This window comes from Macrobrachium rosenbergii, chromosome 15 (genome assembly GCF_040412425.1).
Source record: "Macrobrachium rosenbergii isolate ZJJX-2024 chromosome 15, ASM4041242v1, whole genome shotgun sequence".
Lineage (NCBI taxonomy): Eukaryota > Metazoa > Arthropoda > Malacostraca > Decapoda > Palaemonidae > Macrobrachium > Macrobrachium rosenbergii.
In genome coordinates, this window is record NC_089755.1 from 45,452,621 (window position 1) to 45,470,347 (window position 17,727).

At 38.8% G+C, this 17,727-nt stretch overlaps 1 protein-coding gene across 3 annotated transcripts in view; it reads left to right on the forward strand.

Moving 5' to 3' along the window:
• LOC136846632 (transforming growth factor beta receptor type 3-like) overlaps positions 1-17,727 on the forward strand; it is a 310,354-nt gene that overhangs the window by 205,252 nt on the left and 87,375 nt on the right. The window contains exons 1-2 of one of the 3 annotated variants that reach the window (XM_067117544.1): positions 8,541-8,751; positions 9,239-9,378. The exons of 1 other annotated variant lie outside the window; for it this stretch is intronic. In XM_067117544.1, the coding sequence (XP_066973645.1) occupies positions 9,297-9,378 (82 nt within the window). In that variant the 5' untranslated portion in view covers positions 8,541-8,751; positions 9,239-9,296. Of the gene's footprint in view, positions 1-8,540; positions 8,752-9,238; positions 9,379-17,727 lie in introns of those variants that run through there. One more of the 3 variants, XM_067117545.1, reaches the window with a different exon arrangement.

Sequence of the window (17,727 nt, forward strand, 5' to 3'; positions counted from 1 at the left end):
AGCAAAATTTATTTCATTCTAATCTTTAAATATTGAAATTTGGGGTTTATCTCGTAAAGAACACTTTCAATTAATGGAGATGATGAAAAAATGTCCTTTAGAAGTTTTGAAAAAGTAATTTTTGCCCTCTCTGCTTTCCCACCGAAGACACAACAGTTTGATGTTCGTGCTCTTAATCGAAAATTTTGTACTTAAAAGTTTGTGCAGACGTTTGCATTACTCGTATGTTACGTAGAATATCAGAAGCCTCTCTCTCTCTCTCTCTCTCTCTCTCTCTCTCTCTCTCTCTCTCTCTCTCTCTCTCTCTCTCTCTCTCTCTCTCATAATTATATTTGCTCTCCATTATTGTTCTACATTATTAGCAACACTCGTTCTTTCTCTCTGGGAATATTAATTACACATCTTACCGTATGGTGGGGCCCGACGTCATTAGAAAGACAAACTGTTTCCCGTTGAGGGGGAAGTAGCTACGCCTCTTGAAATGGACGCAACTGGACGCGCTTGCAGGGTAATTATTACCCCCCCCCCCCGGGGGGGTTGGTAGAGGCCGCAGTGGCGGGCACCCTATCGTCTCCATACCCTTATAATGATCTCGAGCCGCGATGATAAGATCTCCCACCAAAAGACGTCGTCGTCTCCCACCTTATGTTGGATGCATCGCCCAGGTCCTTCTCCGCAGCAGCAGCACAAAGGATAAAGGATTTCGTTGAAGGTAATGGGTGCTGGCGTTCGGATTTGGAGGGAGCGCAGGACAAAGGCATTGTTTGGGGGCGGTTGGTGGTGCTTGGGAGGAGTGCTACGCCGGAGGTCATCTGTATATTGCCTTTTATTGTACTTTATATTCTCTTATGGGTCTAATTCCCTTTATTTTGTCGTACAGGCGTTTCTGGTAGAGTTTTATTAATTTTTTATTATTTCTTGTTCCGTAATGAATGTGCAGTTCAGATAATATTACTACAATTATTTTCCAGTGGAAATGGATCTTTCCGATGTATTTGTAATGAGTTTTTATTTTTTTTTTTTTTTGTCTCGTTCCATTATGAATGTGCAACTGGAATAAAATTATCATGATTATTATTTTCCAGTTGAAATGGATCTTTTGACGCACGGGCATTTCTGATGTATTTGTAATCAGGTTCTATTTTATGTCTTGTTCCATTATGAATTTGCAATTGCAATGATATTACTATCACGCTTATTTTCCAGTTGAAATGAGTCGCTGACATTTACGTTTTCAGAGCCTTTTCGACAGCTGGTGGAAAGAGACGAAATTAGATTTCGTTAATAGTTGAAAAAAGACTTGCTTTGCAAGGGGGAAATGGTATATCTATTCCGGACATCTTGCAAACGTTCTGTTGCGTCATTGTTCAACGACGGGACATGTCAATAATCTACTGAGGTAGTCACGTTAAAAGAAGGGAGAGGTCGCCCAGTACGACCTGGTGTATTAGACCTGTTAATTTAACTTCATGCATACGACCTACTGCGTTAGTTCGGTTTGAAGACGAATGAAAGACAAATGCACGAAAACTGCGGCTCTGTAATGTCACGTAAATGGTGTCTTCTTAGCCGTCGCGAGTATTGATGGCTAGTTAGCGTGATGGAAGGAGTAATTAGCAAAATTGTGAACACAAGATAATCGGGTAATCTGTCTTGAATTTTCAGGAATCTCATTTTTCGTATTTTGGCTTGCTTAGAATTTATTCGAATTGAGGCGTAGCAGTCAGGAAATTTTATTGTAATTAGAGGTGACAGAGATTAAGAAAATCTTGTAGCGTAAAATTTATATATATATATATATATATATATATGTATATATATATATATATATAAATATATATATATGTATATATATATATATATATATATATATATATATATATATATGTGTGTGTGTGTGTGTGTGTATATGTATATATATATATATATATATATATATATATATATATATATATATATATATATATATATATCTTGAGAATAAAGAAGGTTTCCGATGGAAACTGAGACAAATAAACTTGTAACGTACTAACAGAAACAAGCAGGGTCGGAATAAATAGAAAAACTCCTCCAAGTATCGAAAACCTACACGTAAATTATCTCAGTACTTGTTACGAAATATAAAAAATTTAATACCTTAACACAGGTACACCGAACTTTCAGGTTTGTCCTGGAACTTTACGATATTTCAGAAAGGTACAGAATTTTTCTGTTAGTATTTTCAGGTGTAATCTTTTAACAGTATTTTCAGGTGTAATCTTTTAACAGTTTTTCATTTCATAGTAATGTATAGAAATTTATTCAGTTTTATATGCAATTCGACTGAACAGATCCTTACAATTCCGAAAACGTTAACAAATCAATAGTAAAACTGAAAGAGGTATTCCAGTTATATGTGCGTCACTGACTTTAGGCAGGCAAGAGTTTTATAAGTTTTTATAATCCCAATGCCACTGTATAACATTTTTTTCAGAATCGATGAACACTAAAAACTCTTCATTCAGTGATGCGAGAACTCTGTATAAGTTAGTATAAAGTAGGTGAAAATAGACAGGATTTTAATATAAATGTAGAAGCACAGAGTGAAGAACTTGTAATTACAGAATGCGTTCGTATTAGATTGAAAAAAAAAAACACACACACTTGAAATTCAGGTGAAAGCACATTCCTTTGGACGGTTTTGTAAACATTATGTTTTTATCTTTTTAGTATCGTTAATATTTAAGTTTTATTGTGTATAATTGAGTTTTTATATGGTGATTATTGCACACCTCGGTATTTTTCCAGTTTTTTTTTTTTTTACACCACGCGAGTGTAGAAATGTCAAATAAATAATTAGAATGGTTTTAAGGTTTAGCTTGCGATTCAAATGGACCAGTTCACTGAGGTATCTGAGATGAACACTAGATGCAACTATATACATTAGAAATAATTAATATTCCGTGTATGGAATCTAATTCATATTCCTATAACATTTCACTTTAGGGCCGATGGAAGGGCAATCTACCCAAAATCCTTAATGAACCCCTAGTTCACAGTACTAGAAAAACGGATATGGGTTAGGCGAGATGGAATGCCGTTTCTAGAACAACTTGAAGAAAAAAAAAAAACTGCAAGGATGAGGGATCTTGGGAAGCATTCCACGGCCTGATGGTTGGTGGGATAAAACAGTTACGGGCCGGCCATTCCTGGAATTGTCGACCTCCTCCAACTTGAATGAGTGTGAGAGATGGTGGGAAGGAAATGCTTTGTAATGTGGAAGGGAAATGTGGGAATTCCAATTGATTCCAGATAGCCTGGGTAACAAGAACATTGTCGTTAGCAGGGTATGTTTTTGCGTACGTTGATAAACGGAGCAAATCAAAACGCAGAAATGGTATTTGGTCAATTTGATTTCCAGCTGCATAGTGGTCAATCACCGCTTATATCAGACCCGTACTGCATATTGCAGGTTTTAGGAATGCTATGTTTTCGTAAGTACGGCCATAAATAACTTTCATCTCTCTTCTTTTACCTGACATCCAACCTTGCCAGGATAAGATTAGAATGGTTATCGGTGAATGAAAATCTGGAATATATTCCCATTCTTGCGTTTACGTTTCCTGATCGTTATAGCCTTCTGTTTTTGAAGAAGCGCAGCGTTCGCTTGTGCGTTGCTTTTCCTGTCTGTAAAGGTCTTGAAATTGTCCTATAAACAATCTTCAGGACACAAAAGAACCACTTGACAGTATGCGATATAATGCTAAGTCGAATAATATAATGACTATGGCTTTTATGCCAGATTAATAAAATGAAAATGGTAACGGCTTCCCATTAGCAAAGGGAATTGTTTGCCAGCTAAGGACACAGACATTAATCTCATCATTTTTCTTGAGAGCATTCATTATTCTCAGTAACCCAGTCGAAGGATTCTCCTCTTCTTCCTTCGTGATTTATGAATCATCTTTATTGATGTTTTTAACCTTTTTTTAATTAATTAGGTTTCAGATATATTTTACTAATTAGTGGAAAGGCTTGCGGTTTCGTTAGAGCCTCTTTGGTATGAGAATGCTTCAAAAAAAAAAAGAAAATAAATAAATAAACGGTTACTGTGAATCATCTTTAGTGATGTTTTAACCTTTTTTTAATTGGTTTAGGTTTCAAATATATTTTACTAATTAGTGGAAAAGTTTGCGGTTTCGTTAGAACCTCTGAGGTATAAGAATGCTTCAAAAAAAAAAAAATAAATAAACGGCTACTGTGAATCATCTTTATTGATGTTTTTAACTTTTTTTTTAATTGATTTAGGTTTCAAATATATTTTACTAATTAGTGGAAAGCATTTTTTTGAAAATGCTTCCAAAAAAAGAAAAGGGGGCTTACTGTAAGTGAGGCGAGAGATTCCGCTATTTTCATTTCTAAGCTGATATAATTTTTTTTTTTCAATTCCATCTCAAGTTAAATGACATTAAGTTGCCTATTCCGACGGCTCTTGCATAGTGGAAAGAAGGAAAGAAAAAAAACCCGTTTTGAAAGACGACCCGATCAAAATGGATTTACTAATGTCACGTCTCTTGTTTACGTAAACTCTCTTGTGATTCTCTTATTAATTCAGAGGTGTGAGATTTTGAGTCTCTCTCTCTCTCTCTCTCTCTCTCTCTCTCTCTCTCTCTCTCTCTCTCATATCTAATCTGAAGGGCGAAAAAATAGCAGAACGCTGCAAAAACACGCTAAAACTTTCAGTGGCTGTGACATCAAGTGGCGTTGACGTCATCAGAGTAACACCGCTCGCAAGTTTGCGCGCGGGTAGGCACGCACACGGACACGCACGCACGCACACGTACTTATTCATTCATTCGTGGCAGAGGGATTTACAATTTTCATGCAGTGGCGGACGCGATGACTTATTTTTTCCTCGCACTGAATAAAGGCCGATGTCAAGAGTTTCGCATAACGCGTGACGTCGCAAAGTGTATGGTCATTATAGCATCCGTTGATTGAATCATCTGTTGGAAAACGTCATTGCTGATGTATATCAGGGAGGACGGCGAAGAGAAGATGATGGAAATTAAACGTTTGGCATCTCTGTAAAGTTCGCTCTCACTCTCTCTCTCTCTCCCTCCTCCGTCTCTCTCTCTCTCTATCCCCCCACTAAATCCTCCTCCCGCCAGCTTGTCCTCCTCCTCCTCCTCCTCCTCCTCCTCTTCTTCTCTCACTCTTCCCCTACCCCCACTCCTTTATAGTGCGTCCCTTACGCAATTCGCCTCTCTCTCTCTCTCTCTCTCTCTCTCTCTCTCTCTCTCTCTCTCTCTCTCTCTCCTCTTTTTTCGTTGTTGCTCATGCCACCTTTTTTACCGTTGATCTAAAAGGATTCACCATCGTCATTCTGTAGATTAAATTTGTTTTCATCTGTGCAGGAGATTACAGTTTTGAATCGTCTATCATTCGCAGAGAAAACGGCAGAATCGTCAGAGAGAGAGAGAGAGAGAGAGAGAGAGAGAGAGAGAGAGAAGAGAGAAGAGAGAAATGTTTCTAGTCGCTATTATGTTTTGTTTTTGTAAGATCGTTGTATATACCTTAAAACAGGATGTCTGAATGTATGTATATATATATATATATATATATATATATATATATATATATATATATATATATATATATATATATGTGTGTGTGTGTGTGTGTTTGTGTGTGTGTGTGTTTGAATTTGAAACAATGTTTAAAAACACGTGATGAATACAGGCAACCGAGAGAGAGAGGATATTCATATGCTAGTACACAACTGCCTACCATTGCTTACTCTGGTTATATTTTTCTGTATTTATCATATATTCTGCGTGTTAAGGGGGAGAGAGAGAGAGAAAATATATCTTGCCTTTGTGGGTACGTGCTTCTGCGACTGTAGGTTGTGTTTGTGCGCTTTGTGCGTTTGTGCGCGTGTTTGTGAGTTCGTCGCCTGAAACTAGTTTTGGTTGAGGTCGTTTCTCTTGAGGGCAGGGTCAGCTCTGGCTGAAGAAGTCCCCAATTATGATATTTTCAGTCGCAAAAGTGTGATTGTTTTAGCGTGGCCGCCTCGGCGCTGTCTTGGCTTGGCTAGTGTTCGCATTTAGCTCGGGTGGGTTCGATGGGGGATTTTTTTTTTATTAGGAAATTCACGACGTCTTGAGATTTTCTGAAATTGATTTGGGAGATGTTGACAAGAACGCTGACGCACACACTCTCTCTCTCTCTCTCTCTCTCTCTCTCTCTCTCTCTCTCTCTCTCTCTCTCTCTCTCTCTCAGGCACATTTATCCGTTTGAATTTTAACATAATATTCGCATCGTTATAAGATATCAATTTACCCACTGAAGGATTGAGATAGAACATTACATTGATATAAGAAATCTGTTTACCCATAGGAGGATTGCTATATACAATGAGCAAAAGACTTTGTACTTGATCATTTTGTAATGCCTGTACTTGCCTGTATTTGATCATTTTGTAATGCCTGCACTTGAATTTGAATCTCTCTCTCTCTCTCTCTCTCTCTCTCTCTCTCTCTCTCTCTCTCTTCTCTCTGTTACTTAATTAATTACCTGTCTTAAAACTTGAATTCCCCCTCTTGTCCCCCTGAAGTCATGTTCATTATCAACTCTCTATTCCAACTTTTGATCGCTTCTTAATTTGAGAGTATTCCCTCTTCCTATTTATCTATTCGTACCATACTTCCTCTATATAATTACACCCCGGGATGGCCTCGCCTTCTCCCGAGAAGCCTCCTCTCTCTCTCTCTCTCTCTCTCTCTCTCTCTCTCTCTCTCTCTCTCTCTCTCTCTCTCTCTCTCTCTCTCTCTCTCTCTCTCTCTCTCTCTCTCTCTCTCTCACTTTTGTTTTGAGATATAAACGGTTGGAAACGCTAGGTGAGCGCATGCTTTTGCTTTTTTGTTTTTTAGAAATAGATTGATCTAGTTTGTCTTTCTCGTGTTTAAGAAATGAATGATTGGAAACTCACTCTCTCCCTCGCTTGTCCGTTTTTTATGTTTAAGAAATAAATTATATGTGCGGTCTCTCTCTCTCACTCTCTCGTTTGCTTAAAGGCAAGATTTTTGTGTGAGCCCCCATCACTCTTGTATATGGTACTTCCTATCGTTATTTCTTCTTTTTCCCCTCTGTACCCTCCCATTTCTTTGGAGGTCGCCCCTTTCCCCTCCCGTCCCCTCCCCTCCTCTCCCTCGCCGAACCCGGAGGTTGAGTGGCTGTTGTTCGTCAGTGAAGCGATAGAAAGACCTTGTGTTAATTTATCACATGAGGAAAAGACTGCATTAGTCTTACCATGTCTTCGATGGCTTGTGGGATGAGGGTGGAGAGAGAGAGAGAGAGAGAGAGAGAGAGAGAGCGTGTGTGTGTGTTTGTGGAGGAGGATGAGGAGGGGTAGGGGGAGGAATGAGAGGGGCTTGGGAAGGCCAAGAAGTAGAGGATGGATGGTTACAGTGGAGGCATGGATGGTTGTTTTCGCGTGGTTTAGGGGTTCTGAAGGGGGAGGAAGATGACTATGTGGTCGAAGGGCTGAGGTCCTTTGGTCCTGGGGACGGGAGGGAGGGGGAGGTGTCCAACCATTGCTTTTGGGGGTCAACTTCTGGTTTTGTTGCTAGGATCTGTTGCAGCTTTTTCACGTTTGTTTTTGCCATACGCATGCCAGTGTGTTGTGTATATAATTTTGTTTTTACAGAAGCATCCAGACGTGATATATGTGTTTTGAGAATAATATATTGTTGGGGGGAGGGGGCGCTGGGGAGCTTGTATACACGCGTACCCACTCACGCAAACGTGAATGTTTTTGTTGTGAGAATGTGGGTTTCCGGATACGTACATATCTAAACACTCAACATTCCGAGGTTATATGCACGAGTATTCTCCCGTGCCTTCAGTGTTCGTAGTGAATGTGAATGAGTGCGTTTGTACGAATATGAGTGTGTATTCATAATCAGCCAGTACTATGATGAGTAAATGTGTTCATTTTCACACCCACATTTAAATTAATATGCAAGCATTTTCATATTTTGAAAACCGTCATCCTCCTTCAGTTGTAGGAAAAGTTGACGTTTATAATCACCAGCAAGTTACGAAAACTGATGTTTGTACGTGGAATAGCATACCTTTTTGGACAAAAGATTTCTAGTAGTATTTGCGCATGCGTATGGAAAAACGAAGCTATGCTCTTAGTAGGATTGTTTTTACAAGCTGAAGGAGAAACGTATGTGTGTTTCGTTGAGCCATTTTCACCAGGAGGGTGTCGCCAAGGGAAAATGTACTGTAACTGCAATCGCTGCCAATTTCATTTTTGAACTGCGCACTCGAGGATGAATCCCTTGTGGATTGCCTGGCTTTGACTGCTGTTTTCTATTCTCTGGAGCCATTCTAGAGGATATGTGATGTTATTAAACAAAAATTCATCTTAGGTAGACAGCTTACGAGACGGGGTTAACACTTGAAGCGAAGTTACTTTCAGTTCTTCAGGAAAGGTTACAAGACCCGAGTAAATTAGGTGACCTGGATAGTTAGTTCCATGACCAGGCAGAGGCAGAACAGAAACTGACGCCGAACAGAGCAGTCAGGCTTTTGTCATTCTAAACGGAAGTCGTAGAATTGACTGTGCTGTAGTGAATCGACCCGGATCGACATTGCTCCAACTCGACGTTGGAAATTGCAGTGTTTTGAGTAATAACAATTGATGTGTACAGCATAAACAGTTGATATATGTTGAGTAACTGCGTTTGTATTGAATAACAATTGGTGGGTAGCAAATAACCGCTGGTTTATGGTGCATAACTTGATTTACACGTAGTAAGAGTGGTTTTGTTGGTTTAACTGAATCAGTTACTATTTATGACATGACAGTTGATCGTGTACTAAGTAACAAAATAGTTTAGTGTAACAGTGGAATTTCCCCGAACAACTTAATGATGTTTATGGCAAAACAGTCGAGTTTTTTGCACTGAATGGATATTAGTATTTTTGTCATAACGGCTGGTTTATTGCGTATGTAAGTTTTTTTTCCAAAACTGTTGCTCTTGGAAAAACCGGCGAGGTTGAGGGGTTGTGATAACAGATCCCTAGGCGAAAGACGTGGTGTCATTTAAGCTGGGGTCCGTTGCTATTTTCATAAACGAATGCTAGTTTCGTCGAGAACTTTAAAGTATATGATTTCCATGCAGCAGATCGACTTGTATAAACTTTTTAAATGAGTTGTTATTGTTATTTTCGCTTCATTTTCTTGTAGGTACACAGAAACTTTTTTCCCCCCCCAGAAAACTTTTCTCTTGCAAGTGAAAATATTGATGTGTTTCTGCCAAATTCTTTACTGTCGACCTCTTGAGTATGACCTTGACCTTGGTCTCTTCTGCACCTCGGCATCTTTAGGTGAGTGTGCTTTCCTAATACGAGTTCCCTGTCTCGTAGTGTAAGTCCAAAAGCTTCGCCTTTACTGGACAATCAGGGCTTGACAGTAAACTGGGAATATAGACAAGAAAAGCTTTAGCCTTACATATATTTCAGTATCTTGTTCAATGTTTCAGTACCGAGGACATCCTTTTTTGCTTGGCTGTACAATAAAAGATGATGTTGATTTACTTCATTGTGCTCCCAATGCGTTGTTTATATTTATGGATGCGGACGGATAGTAAAAGTTTGATCACTTGATTTTATACAATGTATATATATATACATATATATATATACATACATATGTATATATATATTTATATATTTGTATGCATACAAATACATACCCATACATAATATATACATACATACATACACAAACTACCGTATGTTAATGGAAACGTCTTAATGCTAGAGAAAATATACACATGTACACATGTACGTATTGAGAGAGAGAGAGAGAGAGAGAGAGAATAAATTCTGATTAGAAATGAATGGAAGGTTTTTGAAAGAGTGATTTAGTGTTGGTAGGTAATGGCTCTACAGTAGTTCCCTTTGAGAGAAAAGGAGCCGCCGATGGTGATGAGGGGTCCCCCGGTGTGTATTGGGGCGGGGTGGGGGAGGAGAGAAGGGGGTAAGGCACCCCTCTATCATCTTTATCTCCATCGCATACATCTTGCTTTCGTGGTTATCGCTGGCAATTTATTCTCACATCCTCAGTCCTATTGGTTTAGGGATGGCAAAGAAGCTAATGGTGCTATGTCAGAGAGAGAGAGAGAGAGAGAGAAATTGTAAGTTCTCGACAGAAAAATTTAAGATCGTTATCGGAAGAAGGAAACGAAACTTTTAGAGAGAGAGAGAGAGAGAGAGAGAGAGAGAGAGAGAGAGATATTGTGCACACAATAAGTTCTCGACGGAGAAATTTAAGATTATCTGAAGAAGGAAACGGAACTTTTATTAGAGAGAGAGAGAGAGAGAGAGAGAGAGAGAGAGAGAGAGAGAGAGAGAGAGACATTGATATTGTGTAAGTTCCGACAGAAAAAAAATAAGATCGTCATTTGAAGAACGAAACGAAACTTGCGGAATAAATAATGTAAGTGTGTTTAGTATGGAGAGAAGGCAGGTAGGAAGGAGTGTGTTCGAATTTGGGAATATTACACGAAAAATGCAACGAAATAAGATTAAAGAAATCGCTTACAGGAAAGAGAGTGAGGTAGAAGTCGAGTAGAACGAAGCCACTTGATTGTGGTACGGCAGGAAAGCCGAGGCTAGGCATTTGAAGAGACTTGCAGAACCACCAGGTAAAGTTGTATTTTCGGGGAAAAAAAATTGTGCACGCTTTCTCTCTCTCTCTCTCTCTCTCTCTCTCTCTCTCTCTCTCTCTCTCTCAGGATATGTTAAGATGTGGAGAAGGCTATTTTTTCCAGCACAAAACCATATGGGCGTTCAGTATAAGGTAAAGAGAGAGTGAAGATTAAGATATGATGATAATGATTATCTAATCCACTCTTCCTTGGCCCATATCCCGACTAAGTTTACATATATACTGCTGTGTTCAGATTAAATTTTTACTTTTACTCCTGGTAAGTTCATTATGCACTCCTCTTTTTCAGTGTAGACTTTTTTTCGTACAAATGAACGAAGATTGTTGTGAGGTGGTTTAGTCATGCGGAAAGAGTAAAGGACGATAGGTTGGTGAAACTAGTGTGTAATTCGCAAGTGTTAGGAGACACCGTAGCCTTTAATGATATTCCAAAGAGGTGTTGCAATATCAGGCATTAGAAACCAACGTTGTCAGTTGCTGTACTCAGTTACTTCAGTTTCCTCAGCCATTAAAGTATCTCCCTCTATTCAGTGGTTAAGCGTCCCTGTGGTCAAATGTTTTGCAAAATTCTATCGAAACATCGTCTGAATGTTGAGAGCCCTTTCATGCAACTTCTAATAGTTAATGGTGTAAGGGTGGTAGTGGTTGGTGTTTATCCGAAGATTACATGGAATAGTCGTCATAATGGTGACAACCTCTTGAGCACCTTCCTACAATCACCTTCCTACAATCCATTCCGCTGAGGGTTAAGCGGTAACATTGGTTCATAGTTGCTGAAGGACTCCTGTCGAAACTTTATCCTAGCGGGGACAACCTTGCCGCAATATCTTCCGCTAAAAAGGTGTGAATAAGTGGCGATGGTTAATGGCAGTTGAAAGGCTCGATCATAATAATGATGACAACGCCTTTTGGCAGCTTCCCGTCATCCCCATTGGTCGAGGGGGTTGAGGGCGAATGGCAATGGTTGTGATGGTGATAATGGTTGCTCTTATAGTATACGAGTTCTGGGAACTGGAGGAATTTTCTGAAAACCGTTTCTCCTTTACCAAGTGCCTCTATACCACCGTCCGTACCCCAATTCCTCCGAAACCCTTTTTTTTTCCCTCTGTACCTTTCAAGGGGAAAGGGAGGAGAGGAGGGGGAGGGTAAGGGCTTTTCTGTCCCATTGTTGTGTATTGGGTAACGCCGTGGCAATTTCTGCCGTAATGGCTTCAGAAAGACACTCGAGAAGGGTTGGGCTCTCTGGCAGATTTATTGGCTTCAAATGGCTTATTTATAATTTCGGAGCTGAAAAGAGAATCACGTGGTTGCCCTCGCCGGCTTTTCTCTCTCTCTCTCTCTCTCTCTCTCTCTCTCTACATATATATATATATATATATATATATATATATATATATATATATATATATATATATATAATTTTTATCAGTTATTACTATACAGATATACTCTCGAGCACAGTGCATTATTAAGATTTGCGTGCTCGGCTTCATATCATCGTTCTTACTGTAACTGAATAATATCCTGTTATCCGCAAAGGATTTTAAATTCTCAAAATGCGAAAGGTTCTGGTGAAATGGATTTCTTCGTTTTTGGTGTCAGTCAGTATTTGTGAGAGCGCCGGCTACGTTTTTTTTTTTTTTTTTCGAGAATATTACTATTGTTATATGTACAGAATTTTTAAAGAAATTTAACCATATTTTTCCTTTTAATGATTTTTCACTACGTCATATCGCCAAGAGAAATGTGTAGTATTTCTTTGTAGAGACATTTCTTGCTTTGCTTATCATTATCCATAACTCAGCCATGTTGACACGTTAAAATTTTACCATTTTATGTCATGCGAATATCGAAACAGGAAACTAACGCAATTTCTCGTGCCTAAACTTATTTATTTATTTACTTATTTATGCCTGCGCGAGCACTGATGGGATAACAAGTTTATTCTGTGGCACGTACTTGGAAGCCTTTAAAAATCCGGGTACTGTAAAATGGAAAGGATGGATTATTGTTGAAAGTTGCTTGTTTGATAAAGCGATGGTATAGGTACAAGTAACCAGTGCTGGCTTTGTGCCTAAATCACGAATTCCATTCCATTCCGATACAAGTAACGCGTTAGGTATTTAATGAAGGATTGGTAGATACTAGCAAATAAAGGAATGGTGGATACTAGTAAATAAAGGAATGGGATGCTAGCAAATAAAGGAATGGTAGATACTAGCAAATAAAAGAATGGTAGATACTAGTAAATAAAGGAATGACGTATAGTAGTAGATAAATGAATGGTAGATGCTAGTAATAAATGAATGGTATATAATAGTAAATAAAGGAATGGTAGATACTAGTAGCACATGCTGTGTTTTAGTAAAGGAAGGTTGGATATTAGTAGCGCATTGGATGTTTCAGTAAAGGGAGGATGCATACTAGTAGCATATTTTGGTTTCAGTAAAAGGGAGTTAGTTATTAGTAACATCTTTGCCAATAAAAAGGCGGGGTGTTCTTTTAGTAGCACTTTAACTGTTTTATAACGGGAGGGTGGATACTAGTAGCGCATCTAACGTTTGATAAAATAAAGGATACTAATACCACGTAATGCAGGATGGATACTATAATAGTACCACATTAGATGTTTGATAAAGGAAGGTTGATATTAGTAGACATTGGGAGCTAAATAATAAAGGTGAATATTTCTGAAACACTGGGTTGATAGTAGTAGATATTTGGAGCCAAATAAAGGTGAATATTTCTGAAACACTGGGTGAATATTAGTAGATATTTGGAGCCAAATAAAGGTGAATATTTCTGAAACACTGGGTTGATAGTAGTGGATATTTGCAGCCAAATAAAGGTGGATATTTCTGAAACGCTGGGTTGATAGTAGTAGATATTTGGAGCCAAATAAAGGTGAATATTTCTGAAACACTGGGTGGATATTAGAAGATATTTGGAGCCAAATAAAGGCGGATATTTCTGAAACACTGGGTGGATATTAGTAGATATTTGGAGCCGAATAAAGGTGGATATTTCTGAAACACTCGGTTGATAGTAGTAGATATTTGGAGCTAAATAAAGGTGGATATTTCTGAAACACTGGGTGGATATTAGTAGATATTTGGTACTAAATAAAGGTGGATATTTCTGAAACACTGGGTGGATAATAGATATTTGGAGCTGAATAAAGGTAGATATTTCTGAAACACTAGGTGGATAATAGTAGATATTTGGGTCTGTATAAAGGTGGATATTTCTGAAACACTGGGTGGATAATAGTAGATATTTGGAGTTGAATAAAGGTGGATATTTCTGAAACACTTGGTGGATATTAGTAGATATTTGGAGCTGAATAAAGGTGGACATTTCTGAAACACTTGGTGGATATTAGTAGATGTTTGGAGCAGAATAAAGGTGGACATTTCTGAAACACTAGGTGGATATTAGTAGATATTTGGAGCTGAATAAAGGTGGATATTTCTGAAACACTTGGTGGATATTAGTAGATATTTGGAGCTGAATAAAGGTGGACATTTCTGAAACACTGGGTGGATATTAGTAGGTATTTGGAGCCTGAATAAAGGTGGACATTTCTGAAACACTTGGTGGATATTAGAAGATATTTGGAGCTGAATAAAGGTGGATATTTCTGAAACACTTGGTGGATAATAGTAGATATTTGGAGCTGAATAAAGGTGGATATTTTTGAAACACTTGGTGGATATTAGTAGATATTTGGAGCCAAGTATAGGTAGATATTTCTGAAACACTTGGTGGATATTAGCAGATACTTGGATCTGTATAAAGGTGGATATTTCTGAAACACTTAGAAGTATTGCATACATTCAGTACTCGGTGAATGAACAGTTTGTTGAACGGCCAGTGATGTTTTCCTATGAAACAACGACCTGAAACATGTCTGTTTGTCTAACAGTACGAATATATAGCTGATAAGGCTCCACTTTTCAATGGATGGGCTTATTTGATTTTGATTTTATCATTTTTGTGAAGTGTGATTTTGGACCGGGCTGTTGTAGAGTAGATGGGATCCCCTTTCATTTTGAATTATTATTATTATTATTATTATTATTATTATTATTATTATTATTATTATTATTATTATTATTATTATTTGCCAATGACTTGAAATTCTAGGTTCCAATGAATATGATGTTCGTTTGAAAGACGCAACAGAAGGTAATAGGAATGATCTTATTTGATTAGCGATATCTGGGTTCAAGTACACTTTGAAGCTTATTGTTTATTTGTGTTGAGAAATGTTATGGTTATGGTGACGGCTTGCTTTCACGACCTCGAGTCATATTTTCTTCATCTCTCAGATGATTTAATCTCTAGGGGTTGACGTCAGTACTATAAGCATCAAGATCTAAGGTAAATATGCAGTTGTGAGTCGTTCATTTTTATACTGAAATGGTACCACGGCATCACGGGAATGTATGCTACTGTTTCTTAACTTTGTCAGTGTGATGTTTCGTAACATTTTTATTTGGCTCAAATCTTGTGTAATACTTAGCAAAGTTATACTCCAGTGAAAAAGGAAACATTTGCTTTTGTCGATAACAATTATAATCTCCAGTGAAAAAGGAAACATTTGCTTTTGTCGATAACAATTATAATCTCCAGTGAAAAAGGAAATATTTGCTTTTGTCAATGACAATTATAATCTCCTTACTTTGTAAGGGTGCCAGCCACTGCCATAGGACACCGCCAGCGTTGCCTGAACCTGCATTTGGCCCGTAGGCCTAAAGAATTGCCGCACCCCTCAATCTGTAGTAGGCCTATTGTAACAATGTCTGTCAGCGGTACCTGGTATGCACGACAGCTGCGGGTTGCCCCTGGTAATTTTGCTGTGGATCCCCTTCCTTGGGGAGAGAGAGAGAGAGAGAGAGAGAGAGAGACCCCCTCATCGCTAGGAGAGGAAAAGAAACCCCTATTACTTCTTCCCTGAGGGAGAGAGACATAGCGAAGTAGAAACCGAAATCAACAAAATCTCGGAAAAACTGTTCTCAAATTCTGCCAGAAATAATTGATTTTAGCCGCTTGTGGCCGATGCGGCCCGTCTCGGTTTCGGACTCAAAACTGCAGAGCGGGAACCTCAGATGCTATCGCTAATCCATTCCGTTAGGCATTTACGGACGCATAACATGGGCAGAAAGATTCAATATTGACAAAAATAATTCATGTAAATTCCTGTAAGTTGACAAATTACTGAGAAGCTGAGATCGGGCATTCTTTTCCATAGAGGGGATCTCTCTCTCTCTCTCTCTCTCTCTCTCTCTCTCTCTCTCTCTCTCTCTCTCTCGACTACTGCATGATGGTTTCTCTGCCCTCTCGGCCTCTTCCTCGTACTCTACACGTCCCATTCTAATTATTCAGCTGCTTACCCTTGTAACAAGGAATCAGACGTATTTTCAAGGAGAGGATAAGGATGGGAATCTTTGTGAATTGCGGACTTGTGGATTCTCTATTATTTTAGGGTATGTTTTCCACTAAAAACCTTCATTCCCGATTTGTCAGTTAAAAAAAAAAAAAGTTTGTCTGGAATAGAATCTGTGAACATAGACTTCCTAATTCGCCTTTCTTTTTTTTATATACGTACATAGTTGAGAAGGTTAAAAGGAAAGCTTTGTTTGTTTTCATTGTGTATGTTTAAACTGTTAGTATTACGGTCGTTTTTAACACTTAAATTATTTTAGGAAAACGGTATTGTATGGTCACTGTCGACATTTTAGTATTTAGAATTTACATTTTCACGCCAGCATTCATTGCTGCTCTACCTTTATTATCATTTTGATAAAAAAAAAAAACTATTTTTCTCTGTATGTACTGTATGCATTTGACGCACGCTTGTATGTCAAACTGGTATACCAAGTGCTTATCATCTGCATTATTTTGTATTTTAATTCTGACTTTCGGTTATTTTGAAGCTGAGATCTTAAGTTTTCTGCAGCCGAGAATTCGTTACTCTCTCTCTCTCTCTCTCTCTCTCTCTCTCTCTCTCTCTCTCTCTCTCTCTCTCTCTCTCTCTCTCTCTCTCCTTCATTGTAAGTTTCCAGAAATAATTTATGAACAGAGCGACTGTTTTGAATGAGTAAATAAGCTCATGTGACTTTCCACGCATTACGAAAGATCCTTAATTTTCTCGTATTCAAATTTTTTAGGATATCCCTATTTTCCTCCCTTTAACTCGGCCTCTTCCTTAGTGGAGAGAGAGAGAGAGAGAGAGAGAGAGAATCTAACTAATGAATATCTAATGAATGGGTTCACCCCAGTGGGGTGAGGATTACGTCGTCGAGGCCGTCCAGTTTTTTGTGGCGTACATTTTGAGAGAGAGAGAGAGAGAGAGAGAGAGAGAGAGAGAATGAATGAGTGTGTGTGTCAGAGAGAGAATGCGCTGTGTTGAGAGAAATTGTATTGCATGTGTGTGAGAGAGAGAGAGAGAGATAGAGAGAGAGAGAGAGAGAATGAATGAATGAATGAATGAATGTGTGTATCAGAGAGAGAATGCTCTACAGTATGTGTTAAGAGAAATTGTATTGCATGTGTAAGAGAGAGAGAGCGAGCGCGTTCTTGGTTCGCATATCTTCCAGGCAGAGCCACTCACTTCATCATGCACTTGCTATCGGTATCATTGATATGCGTGGCCCCGCCCCCCCCTCGGACTGGGTGTGGGAGGGGATACGCCCCCTTTTCGCTGGCCCCTCCCCCCTTTTATGACAAGCTGAATGCATGTTGCTCGCGCTCCCCGGGATTTTTGATGTGTTTGCATGTGGTCTGCGCTATTACGTCATCGCTGGCCCCACCCACTTTTTTTACGTCATGCTTGGTCCCGCCCACCAAGGTCTTTTCTCACAGCAGCAACAGCAGCGGCGTCGTTCCTTCAATGCGGAGGAATTAGTGTGTGAATAAAATCACTTCGGGTCGGGTTTCGGGTTCTGGCCTTCGCCAGAGGGCCTGCTATTTTTCTGTTGCTTTGGTCGTCGTCGTCGTCA